Below are 12,036 nucleotides of genomic sequence, written 5' to 3'. Positions count from 1 at the left end.
TCATCCTTCAAATGCTGCCCGTCTTTTTCTTTTTTTTTTTCTCATTCTTTCTTTTTTTGACAGGGTCTTACCCTGTCACCCAGACTGGAGTACAGTGACACTACCTTGACCCAGTGCAACCTCTACCTCCCGGGTTCAAGTGATTCTCCTGCCTCAGCCTTTCAAGTAGAGGGGATTACAGGTGTGCACCACCACACCCGGCTAATTTTTGTGTTTTTAGTAGAGATGGGGTTTCGCCATGTTGGCCAGGCTGGTCTCGAACTCCTGACCTCAAGTGATCTGCCTGCCTTGGCCTCCCGAAGTGCTGGGATTACAGGCGGGAGCCACAGTGCCCAGGCTGGCGGATGAATTTTGACAGGGAAGCCTGGACGTTTATCAGCAGGTGTGTAAGGGCTATTACCTCACAACTGTTAAAAATTTTATTTCCAGAGGGTAGTACAATTTAATTTTATATTATTTCAAATAATTATTAATTTGTTGTTTCTCTTGACACAGTTGCAAGAATGTGGTAACTCTGATCAGCTACAAGGAAAGGAAGAAAGAGTAAACGAAGAAAGTAGTCTAACTGAAAAGGAATATATAGAACATTGTAACACCTCTACAACTGATTCTGATTCATCTATAGCAGTTAAAGCACTACAAATAGATAGCTTTGGTTCAGTTACATGCTTTCAACAAGAGTCTCTTGATGTTTCTCAAATGATACTTGGAAAATCTCAGCAACCTGAGTCAAAAGAAAAAAGTGCTACTTGCTCAAATGAGGAAAAAGATAACTTAAACGAGTCAGTAATAACTGAAGAGAAAGAAACAGATGGAGATCACCTATCTTCATTACTGAACAAAACTACAGTTCACAATATACCTGGATTTGACAGCATAAAAGAAACCAATATGCAGGATGGTAGTGTACAGGTCATTAAAGATCATGTGACCAATTGTGCATTCAGTTTTCAGAATTCTTTGTTATATGATTTGGATTAATTCTATATAATTTTGGACTTTTAAATATTAAGGTTAAAAAATGCCTGTATCTAAAATTGATTCTGCTAACTGTTGTCTTAAAACCAAAGGCATTAAAGTATAAAATTAAAATTTGCAATTTTTTTTTAAAATTGAAGTTTTGATTCTCATGGGGAAATTGGAGATTTTATTTTTTTTTACCTCTGGAGTTTAAAGTTTCCTTATGGAGATAAGTTTGTGATTCCTGTAATAGATGTGTATATTTTTCTATTTGAGAGTTAAACATTGTTTAATACAACCTGTGTATATATACTTCTGTGTTAAATTTTGCTGTCATTACTTTAATAAAATTTCAAAATAAATATTCACTAAGTTGTGTTTGTCAAACAAAGTAATTCTCAAGAATGCAATTAACTGGAATTGTGAGTACATGTGTCGGGGGTAGAATTTCAAAACTGTTTCTCAGTCTCTAAATAGGACATATTTAAGCTTGAAATAGAACTTAGAGGGGAAAGAACTTTACTAACCAATATTAATCTAAATAATTACGATACAAATACACCAGATAAAATACAGTATTTTTCATCAACTCTATATTTTACTTTGTCACACAAACTATATATATTTTTGTCACAGAAAGTATATATAATAGATTTAGTTATTTAGTAATGATTTTGAAAATTCAATTTTGAAGAATTTCTTGTAAGTTATTGAAATATTAAAACATCTTGTGGTTTTATAGAAATTTAAGAGTAAAACTGGAATTTTTAAAATCTGGCAATTTGCTCTGATAGGAAAGTTGCCTTCATTATATTATTACACACACAAAAAAACAAAAAAAGCCAGTGTTTCCTAATCACTTCCTTTCTTTCAGAGATAGGGTCGGCCGGGCGCAGTGGCTCACGCCTGTAGTCCCAGCGCTTTGGGAGGCCAAGGCGGGTGGATCACGAGGTAAGGAGATCGAGACCATCCTGGCTAACATGGTGAAACCCTGTCTCTACTAAAATACAAAAAATTAGCCAGGCGTGGTGGCAGGCGCCTGTAGTTCCAGCTACTCGGGAGGCTGAGGCAGGAGAATGGCATGAACCCGGGAGGCAGAGCTTGCAGTGAGCTGAGATCCCACCACTGCACTCCAGCCTGGGCGACAAAGAGAGACTCCGTTTCAAAAAAAACAAAAACAGATAGGGTCTTGCTATGTTGTCCAGGCTGGATTCAAACTCCTAGGCTCAAGCGATGCTCTCATCTCAGCCTCCTGCATAATCAATTTCTTTTATAACACCTAAAATGTGAGGCAAAGAGAAGATCCTAACAGGTTTTTTTCTCACAAAAAATTTTAGGGCAGCCAAAGAACATTAAAGGAAGGAAATGCAGAAAGGAAAAGAAAATGAAGAAGGGAAAACATTTGTTGATCTAATCACTAACCCCCAAAGCCAGGAGCTGATCTATTTGTTTCAAAAACAGCTACTACTTCAGACTCTGGCCTTCTTAGCTCAGTCCTGGAAATAACCTAAGTTTTTAGTTCTTTGAACTAGTGATGTCAGGTCAGAATACCAGAAATAGGTAAAGAGCCTCCTGATTCACCCTTATTTATAACCCCCCAAATCTTGCACCAGATTGGGCTGTGAGGGTAAGTCTAAAGGTAGCTCGTAAAGCAAGAGAACTATTTACTTTACCTTGGATGAGCATATGTGCTCTTAAACCACTATGAATCTTAAATTGATGCAATAATTTTGAGACTACCATTTAATAGTTGTAAGTTTAAGTAACTTTTTTTTTTCTTGAGATGGAGGCTTGCTCTGTTGCCCAGGCTGGAGTGCAGTGGCATGCTCTAGGCTCACTGCAACCTCCGCCTCCCAAACTCAAAGGATCCTCCCACCTCAGCCTCTCAAGTAGCTGTTGACTACAGATGCACCACTACACCTGGCTAATTTTTTGTATTTTTGGTAGCGATGGGTTTTTGCCATGTTGCCCAGGCTGGTCTCAAACTCCTGAGTTCCAGCAATCTGCCTGCCTCAGACTCCCAGAGTGCTGGGATTACAGACATGAGCCACCATACCCAGCCCCTAATAGTATCTTTACACAGAAATTAGTCTTTTATGAGAAATTTTTGGTTGAATGCAATTACAAATTAAGGGAAACTTCTACATCAAATATGGAGCAAAATTTAAGCCTGTTTCCTATAATTTTCTGTATCTGTCCTTTTAAAAAGTATGATTTAAGTTAAAGCCGGCACTAGAAGGTATTTCACTTTGGCATGACTGAACTTTGTACCATTTCTGGCTTTCAAAAACAATTTAGGCTGTATTTACCTTACACAGCAACTTTTTATTCTTCATTATCTATGCCTGGGTAATTTGAAAGCCAAACAGTTTCTTGCACAGGGAATGCATTGTCATGAGCTGGGTTTTATTTCAAAATCAATTATACAATGTAGCAATAATAAATATTAAAATGTAATGCTAACTCAAAACTTGTAGAATGCCTTCACTAAATTTGGTATAAAGAGTAAACAAAACTTATTCTGCAAAAGGATTAGGAACCTTTTATGCAAAATGAGTATTTTATTTTGTCAGCACTAAAAGAAAAAAAAAAAAACAAAACCACTGTATTTCTACATTGAGGTGAAAACAATGTTTAAACTTTCTTATCAATCAAATACATTCCAAAAGAAAGTGTGTTCTATGAAGGTTCCAAAGCACACTCAAAACACAATAGCACAGGAATCTAATACTGAAAATGACTGTTCTGACAGGGTGTTTTAACAAACATAACTTTTTAATTATTAAACCAGTGAAGCAATCCCTTCCTAGTAAGTGTGTCAATACAGTGAAACTGGGTTTGTTCCATTAATACCCTAACAATTTCATGGTAATACTTTTTACTGCTTTGACAGTTTTTTTTTGCTGTACTTAAAATAGGTTTTAAAAGTGGAAAAGTGTACAAAGTTTCAGATAAAAAGACTAATAGATGCAATTTAAATCAAATTTCCCCTCCTCTATCAATCACCAATAATCAGTTTTAGCAGATACAGATGGAGCTTTAAAACCCTACTCCCAAAATGAAACCTTCAGTTTTAAATCTTAATCAGACATAATTGGAAAAGATTACTATATATTTGGACACCTTTTACAAGATTTTGTTTTTGTATTAAAGCAGAAACCAGTTCCTAAACTCTTTTATTCAATTGTATGTCGTGTCCTGTTTGGACAAATATCAAAAATAGAAGACTGTCACTTTTGCTTCTGTAATTGTGATTTTCACTGCAGTCTTCTATAACTTTTACAGAGTTCATGGTCCCTAATATCTCCCCACCCTCCATTTTTTCTAGGTGGGGAAATGGCTACCATAGTAAACTTCTCACTGATAGTTAGAGTTTCTGGAAACATGTATTGTTTGTTATTATTTAAGAGTGACTCAATTTGGGCACTCTGGGTGGATGGCCTACAGGTTTTCTTGTGATGCATACCACAGTCTCCAGCATGAAAAATCCTAGGAACTTGAGGAACTAGCACTTTCCAGAATTTTGGAAGACAAGATACAGTCAAGTATTGAAGAGTCCAGTCCCAGTTATAATCATCATAAGTACAGAAAGTGTCTGTGCACTCGATCAGCTTCTGATAGGCATTCCGGGTCAAGGCTAGACCCATATTGTGCTCTGTGGATTTCCAAGTTTTCACATCTACCTTGTCAGCCATGCCATAGAAACTGCGACTGGCAGTATAGGTCCCCAGGGAGAGAACATCACATTCAGGGCACTCTTGCTGCTTCAGTTTCCACATCTTTTTGAAGACATGGTAAAAGTCTGGGGCTAAGTAGTGATCCTCTTCTAGGAAAAGTATAAGGCCAGCATAATCTCGAAGAATTTTGACTCTTTCCCACACAAAATGCAGCTTCCACCACCAGTGATGTTTGGTCTGGGAGAATTTGGCCTCTCTATAATGGCCGAAGGAGTCGGGATACTCAGCATTGATGCACCCCAATTTCAAAGCGGCATTCTTCGACAGGTCTCTGGGACAATCTCTAGGGTCACTGCCTGGAAACTCGTTAGGGTACAACTGAATGCTGAAAGGAAAGAACACCTGCAGAACCGGACAGAAATCCACCCCGGCGATCAGCTGATTGATCTCGGTCGACCAGAAGTCGTGGCTAAAGATGACGAGGACGTTGTCAATTCCCTGGGCTTTTCGAAGTGAGTCCAGCAGCAGTCTGAGGTATTCGGGCCGGTTATGCACCTGGACCACCAGCACCAGCTCCCGGGGGGCCCAGTTGCCAGTCTTATCTACATTCCTCAGCGTCTGATCAAAGTTCAGCTGGTACACCAGGGACCGGTACCGCAGCGTCAGGTTGTCCGCCTCGGGCTGGGGGACCGCCGGGATCAGGGGAGCCGCCGACTCGTTGGAGACCCTGCGGATGCCCACAGCCACAGAGGGGTGGTCCCCGCCACGGCTGCCGGCACCCCGCACGGGTTCGGCGTCCACCAACGGCGGGGCGAGGGCCTCGTTCTTCCTTTGTCGCCCATTGCTGCTCCAGAGGACGAAGCCGCAGGCGGCCACCACGAGCGTCAGGATTAGCACCTTCCGTTTGTAGATGCGGAACCTCATGGTCTCCAGGGCCGGGAGCGCGGGCGGGCGGGCGCGGAAAGGAGTAGCTGCTTCTGCACGGATGGGGCGGGCGGGCGGCGGCCGTCGCCTTGGCCTGTCACGGTCGGAACTGGACCCCGCGGCTGCCCTCGCTAACTCATCCCGGGCCCCGGGGGTCCTGGGGCCCGAGACCTCTCAGCTACCCCGCGCCGCCTGCGCTCCACACATCCTCGCCTGGCAGCTACAGCTCCGGCATCCGCGCCGCCGCTAGGAGCCGCGGCTCGGCTTCGTCTCGGTCCTCTCCATTCAGCACCACGGGTCCCGGAAGAAACCCAGCAGCTGCCCCACCGCACCCTAGCTTCGTTACCTGCGCCTCCAGCGGCCCTGCGTCCTCTGCGTTCTCATCCTTACGTGGGCCCTAGACGGCCAGGACTGAGCGACGCAGCCTCGCCCCACTCCGGTGGCGACAGTTCTGACAACCCGCAACTGGCCCGCTGAACACCGCGGCCCTCCGGCCCACACCCCTCCGGCCCGCCCCTTAGACCGTTGGTTGGTGCTTTCCAGACGCGACCGAAGGCGCTTGGCCGCCGTGACCGGCTGCCTATTGGTTCGCAGTACTGTCGCTCAGGTGCAATTCCTACTTCCGCTTCTCTCTTCCCTTTCCTGTTAGGCGAGAGCTGCGCTACGCGAGGGTGTCGGACGCGGTTTCTCGGTAAGCTAAGAACGGGACTGTAGCGGTTCCAATAGGAGCCTCCGTTGCTCAAAATCCGGGGTAGGACTAGGCCTTCTTAGGAAAGGGAAGGCGAGACCCACGGCCCTCGTCGGCCTTAGTTCGAGAGCAGGCTTCTCCCTTCAGGCATGGCGGCTATAGGATCGCGAGGCGCGCCGGCTTGATAAGGACACGTCAGCCCTCTAGGCTGCTGACGGGTGACCGTGCTTCGGAGGGGAAAAGTGATACCACCCTGATGTGGTTCTCGGAGAAGGAACGGGGCGGGTCGTAACCGTAGCTACGACGTCGCGCACTGCCCCAGCCATTCTCTAGAGTTGGAAAATGGAGGAGGTGGGTGGGGGAAAGAGAGTCAAATAAATTCTTTTTTTTCTGCGGAAGAAAATTAGATGAACCGCACATTTCTTTTGGGGCAGCCACAATAAATTAAACCCATTTCGTACAGAAAACTGACTGTATTGGGTGTCCTAAAGCTACTGCTCTTGGTTTTCGTGAGTCTTGTTCTATATGAGAAAAGAAAAATGGCTCGGAGCATTGTGAGTTACTTGAGGTCTGCAAAATTTGCTGGGCCCAGAGAGACAGGACTATGAGACTTCAGACACCTCCCCACTTCATGCCCGGCATTTTATTCCTGACTAGCTGCTTCACCCATTATGTCCGTGCTCATGGAATTTGTCATAAAAAGAACGATGTATAGCCAACCAATCGCTTGTGTAATTTTAATGTAAATTCTTGGTAAACAACTTAGGAACTGCCGTTTTTTTCTCTAAAAACCCGCTTGCAACTGCTGCTATTCACGGCAATTTGAATCTGTGCTCCGGGTTGCAATCTCAAACTTGGCCCAAGTAAACACTCTACTTAGAATTTTGCCCCAGTTGTTTTTTTGTTTTTGTTTTTGAGGCGGAATTCCGCTCTTGCTGCCCAGGCTGGAGTGCAATGGTGCGATCTTGGCTCACTGCAACCTCCGCGCCCCGCGTTCAAGCCATTCTCCTGCCTCAGCCTCCCCAGTAGCTGGGATTACAGGCATGCACCACCACGCCCGTCTAATTTTGTATTTTTAGTAGAGACGGGGTTTCTCCATGTTGGTCAGGCTGGTCTCGAACTCCCAACCCCAGGTGATCCGCCCACCTCGGCCTCCCAAAATGCTGGGATTACAGGCATGAGCCGCCGCGCCCGGCCTTGCCTCAGTTCTTTAGGTTGACAAATTAGTCCTCCAGTAATTTAAACGAAGTGTTTAAAAAAGGTATGCACTTACATGTGCATTTATTCATATGGAAAATGAGTTAGTGGTGGGTTTATATTTATGTATACGGTTTTCGTATATCTACTTGTGTAGCACTTTCACTTTTCAGAAGGTTTAATGTCTGCTATCTTATTTTACTAGTTTTCATCATAGACAACAGCCCTGCTGCAAAGATGGTCAATGTACCTAAAACCCGAAGAACCTTCTGTAAGAAGTGTGGCAAGCATCAGCCTCACAAAGTGACACAGTATAAGAAGGGCAAGGATTCTTTGTATGCCCAGGGAAAGAGGCGCTATGATCGGAAGCAGAGTGGCTATGGTGGGCAGACAAAGCCAATTTTCCGGAAGAAGGCTAAGACCACAAAGAAGATTGTGCTAAGGCTGGAATGTGTTGAGCCTAACTGCAGATCCAAGAGGATGCTGGCCATTAAGAGATGCAAGCATTTTGAACTGGGAGGAGATAAGAAGAGAAAGGGCCAAGTGATCCAGTTCTAAACTTTGGGATATTTTTCTTCTGATTTTGAAGAGAAAATGTTGAAGCCATAGAAAAATTACCTGAGGGAAAATAAATAGTGATATTCTTACGCAAACCTTTTGTGGTTTTTACTTATAAATAGAATTCCATGTTTAGTGTAGTCCCACCTCAAACTTTACTAACAAGTTTATATATATATTTATCTATATAAACATATATATATGAAGGGAAAATACTGTATTTTGTTTTCTAGTCAATTTTAAATGTTGAGTGAATTCATAAACATTGAGCAGCTTAGAAGGGTCTTTTAAGATTTTGCAAGAGAAGAACAAGATATGCTAGGCTTGTGTATAGCAGGCTGGGTTAGGCAGAGGATCACAGTTGGGGGATATTAAGAGCTGACGGCAAATGTTCCGTCTAGTAGGGGTCACTAGCCAGGTAATGTGCTTCCTGTTAGGCTAGTCACATTTAGTACTCAACAGCCACATGTGGCTAGTTTATTGAACAACAAAGATATAAAACATTACCACTGTAGAAAGTCCTTTTGGACAGTATAGACTATGGCCTTGAGTATAAAAGAATAGTTCAAAATTGACTTCAAACTAAAGTTAATTGAGTGAAAGTCCAAGATAGCATAAATTTTGTTTTTTGAACCTCTCAGAACACTAGGAGGTACGGAAATTTTTTTTTTTTTTTAGACAATCTGTCACCCTGGAGTGCAGTGGCACATTCGTGGCTCACTGTGGCCTTTCAGGCTCTATAGGCTCTACCTTAGCCTTGGGGTAGTTGGGCACCACCATGCCTGGCGAATTTGCCTGGCCTTTTTTTTAAGATGGGGTCTCACTATGTTGGTCTGGGCTGGTCTCAACTCGTGGGCTCAAGCAATTCTCCCATCTCAGCCTCTCAAAGTGTTGGGATTACAGTGTCTGCTACTGTGCTTGGCCAGAACTTATTGACAGTTGGGAAGGTTTAGGAGTTATAAACTGAAAACAAAAAGGTTGAAATTCACAATGAAAAAAATTGAGCCTTGTAATTATGAAAGGCAAGAAAAGTTCAGCATCAAATGAAAAGCTGGGAAAAGGTATGGGTTATAAGAGGACAAATTCTGCCTTTTGTATATGAATTTAAGTTGACTAAGATACATGGGAATGACTGAAGAGAGGAATGCAAAGGGCTAGGGTGTGTAGGAATAACATGGTTTGCACATAATCCCAATAATTGACGATTATAGCTGCATTTGTTGATTGTAAAAATCATGTATACAAGTTTATTTTTAAATACGTCACCATCACTTTTTACTTTTTTGGAGACAGGGTCTTGCTCTGTTGCCCAGACTTGAGTGCAGTGGCTTACCCCGCTCACTGTAGCTTTGACCTCCCAGGCTCAAGCTATCCTCTCACCTCAGCCTTCCTAGTAGCTGGGACTGCAGGCACGCAGCACTATGCTCGGCTAATTTTTGTATTTTTTATAGAGACGGAGTTTTGCCATGTGGCTCAGGCTGATCTCGAATTCCTCAGGCTGATCTCGAATTCCTGGGCTCAAAGGATCCACCCATTTCAGCCCAAAGTGTTGGGATTACAGGCGTGAACCACCTCACCTGGCCTACCATCACTTTTTAAAGAACGTTTTAATGCAGCTGTTTTGTAATATTTATGGACAATCCCTCACCAATCTACGAGTTTAGAAAATCCTAAAATATTTTACTTAGAGAATTCTTGGTTTTAAAGACCAAAAGTGAATTAACTAGAAGATAGTAGCCTGGGCTTAAAATCTGATCTGGGTTCATAGTACTTCCCTCGTAGGATGATTTGTAAAGAATAAATGCTTATAAAACACCCGGAATGGCTGGGCACAGTGGGTCATGCCTGTAACCCCAGCACTTTGTGAGGCCGAGGTGGGCGGATCACTTGAGGTCAGGAGTTCGAGACCAGCCTGACCAACATGTGAAAACTCTACTAAACATACAAAAATTAGATGGCCAGGTGCAGTGGCTTATGCCTGTAACCCCAGCACTTTGGGAGGCCAAGGAGGGTGGATCACGAGGTCAGTTCGAGACCGGCCTGGTCAACATAGTGAAACCCCGTCTCTACTAAAAATGCTAGTGAAACCCTGTCTCTACTAAAAATGCAAAAATTAGCCAGACATGGTGGCACATGCCTGTAATCCCAGCTACGTGGTAGGCTGAGGCAGGAGAATCACTTGAACTCGGGAGGCAGAGCAGAGGTTGCAATAAGCCAAGACCACGCTATCACACTCCAGTCTGGGTGACAGAGCAAGACTCCATCTCAAAAAACAAAAAAACAAACTGCATCTACTCAGGAATATCTGAACTTTCAAAAAAGAAAAAAAAAAGCCCCAAATAAACATTTAAAGGAGATACGGGCAGTAATTATTTTGTAAGAAATAATCTTACAGAGACCCTGCTAACAAGTCCAAAACAGCAATTATATTATGTTAACACTGGAGAGGGCTTTTCTCCAGTAACTTTTATTCTTTCCTTTGTTCATAAAAACCAGTCTGAGGTTATTGCAATGTTCTGGTGGAGAGGCTGACGAGGTTGGTCAGTGGGAATGAACAGAATGAAAAAGTTAATACTGGTTCTATTTTCCATGAGTCTTTCAAGTTGGTTATTTTTCCATTCCTTATGCCCTAGTTCACGTCATCTTTTTTTGAGACAGGTCTCCATCTGTCACCCAGGTTGGAGTGCAGTGGCATGATCTTGGCTTACTGCAATCTCCCAGGCTCAAGTGATCCTCCTACTTCAGCCTCCAGAGTAGCTGGGACTACAGGCATACGCCACAATGCTCAGTTTTGTATTTTTTGTAAAGATAGGATTTTGTCTTGGTGACCAGGCTGGTCTTGAATTCCTGGGCTCGAGCAATCTGCCACTCTCAACCTCCTGAAGTGTTGGGATTACAGGAGTGAGGCACTGCACTGGGCCCAAATCACCATTTAGCTGGTGTATTGCCACTCCTTTTAAAATTAAAAACATTAAACATTTTGTCATTTAATATGACAAAAATAATATATTAAACATTTTGTCACTAATACATTTTGTCATCTTATGTGACAAAATAATTTAAAACCCACCCTAATAATACAAAATGTAATCAGCAAAATGTAGCAATTTTTGGCCAGGTGCGGGGGCTCACGCCTGCAATCCCAGCACTTTGGGAGGCTGAGGCAGGCGGATCACGAGGTCAGGAGTTCGAGACCAGCCTGGCCATCATAGTGAAACCCTGTCTCTACTAAAAATACAAAAAAATTAGCCGAGTGTGGTGGCACACGCCTGTAGTCCCAGCTAATCGGGAGGCTGAGGCAGCAGAATCGCTTGAACCTGGGAGGCAGAGGTTGCAATGAGCCGAGACCATGCCACTGCACTCCAGCCTGGGTGACAGAGTGAGACTCTGTCTCAAAAAAAAAAAAAAAGTATCGCAGGGCGCGGTGGCTCAAGCCTGTAATCCCAGCACTTTGGGAGGCCGAGACGGGCGGATCACGAGGTCAGGAGATCAAGACCATCCTGGCTAACACGGTGAAACCCCGTCTCTACTAAAAATACAAAAAACTAGCCGGGCGAGGTGGCGGCGCCTGTAGTCCCAGCTACCCGGGAGGCTGAGGCAGGAGAATGGCGTGAACCCGGGAGGCGGAGCTTGCAGTGAGCTGAGATCTGGCCACTGCACTCCAGCCTGGGTGACAGAGTGAGACTCTGTCTCAAAAAAAAAAAAAAAGTATCGCAGGGCGCGGTGGCTCAAGCCTGTAATCCCAGCACTTTGGGAGGCCGAGACGGGTGGATCACGAGGTCAGGAGATCGAGACCATCCTGGCTAACACGGTGAAACCCCGTCTCTACTAAAAACCACAAAAAACTAGCCGGGCGAGGTGGCGGCGCCTGTAGTCCCAGCTACCCGGGAGGCTGAGGCAGGAGAATGGCGTGAACCCGGGAGGCGGAGCTTGCAATGAGCTGAGATCCGGCCACAGCACACCAGCCTAGGTGACAGAGCGAGACTCTGTCTCAAAAAAAAAAAAAAAAAAAAAAGTAGCAATTTTCTGTTC

At 43.9% G+C, this 12,036-nt stretch overlaps 3 protein-coding genes across 4 annotated transcripts in view; 2 read left to right on the top strand and 1 right to left on the bottom strand.

The window, feature by feature from the left end:
• DNAAF2 (dynein axonemal assembly factor 2) overlaps positions 1–1,332 on the top strand; it is a 9,845-nt gene extending 8,513 nt beyond the window's left edge. For both annotated transcript variants that reach the window (XM_017849478.1, XM_017849477.1), the window contains one exon: positions 496–1,332. In XM_017849478.1, the coding sequence (XP_017704967.1) occupies positions 496–981 (486 nt within the window). In that variant the 3' untranslated portion in view covers positions 982–1,332. The remainder of the gene's footprint in view (positions 1–495) is intronic.
• Positions 1,333–3,345: 2,013 nt separating this feature from the next.
• MGAT2 (alpha-1,6-mannosyl-glycoprotein 2-beta-N-acetylglucosaminyltransferase) lies at positions 3,346–6,052 on the bottom strand. Its single transcript, XM_017849474.1, has one exon. The coding sequence runs from the start codon at positions 5,559–5,561 to the stop codon at positions 4,218–4,220; it is 1,344 nt and encodes a 447-aa protein (XP_017704963.1). The 5' UTR covers positions 5,562–6,052; the 3' UTR covers positions 3,346–4,217.
• Positions 6,053–6,149: 97 nt separating this feature from the next.
• RPL36AL (ribosomal protein L36a like) lies at positions 6,150–8,099 on the top strand. The gene is made up of 2 exons (XM_017849475.1): positions 6,150–6,252; positions 7,652–8,099. Exon 2 carries the CDS (start codon positions 7,684–7,686, stop codon positions 8,002–8,004), a length of 321 nt encoding a protein of 106 aa, XP_017704964.1. The 5' UTR covers positions 6,150–6,252; positions 7,652–7,683; the 3' UTR covers positions 8,005–8,099.
• The last annotated feature ends 3,937 nt before the right edge of the window (positions 8,100–12,036 follow it).

This window comes from Rhinopithecus bieti, unplaced genomic scaffold (assembly GCF_001698545.2).
Source record: "Rhinopithecus bieti isolate Rb0 unplaced genomic scaffold, ASM169854v2 scaffold_29928, whole genome shotgun sequence".
Taxonomy (NCBI): domain Eukaryota; kingdom Metazoa; phylum Chordata; class Mammalia; order Primates; family Cercopithecidae; genus Rhinopithecus; species Rhinopithecus bieti.
Note: the sequence above shows the minus strand (reverse complement) of the source record. Positions and strands in the feature narration are given on the sequence as shown.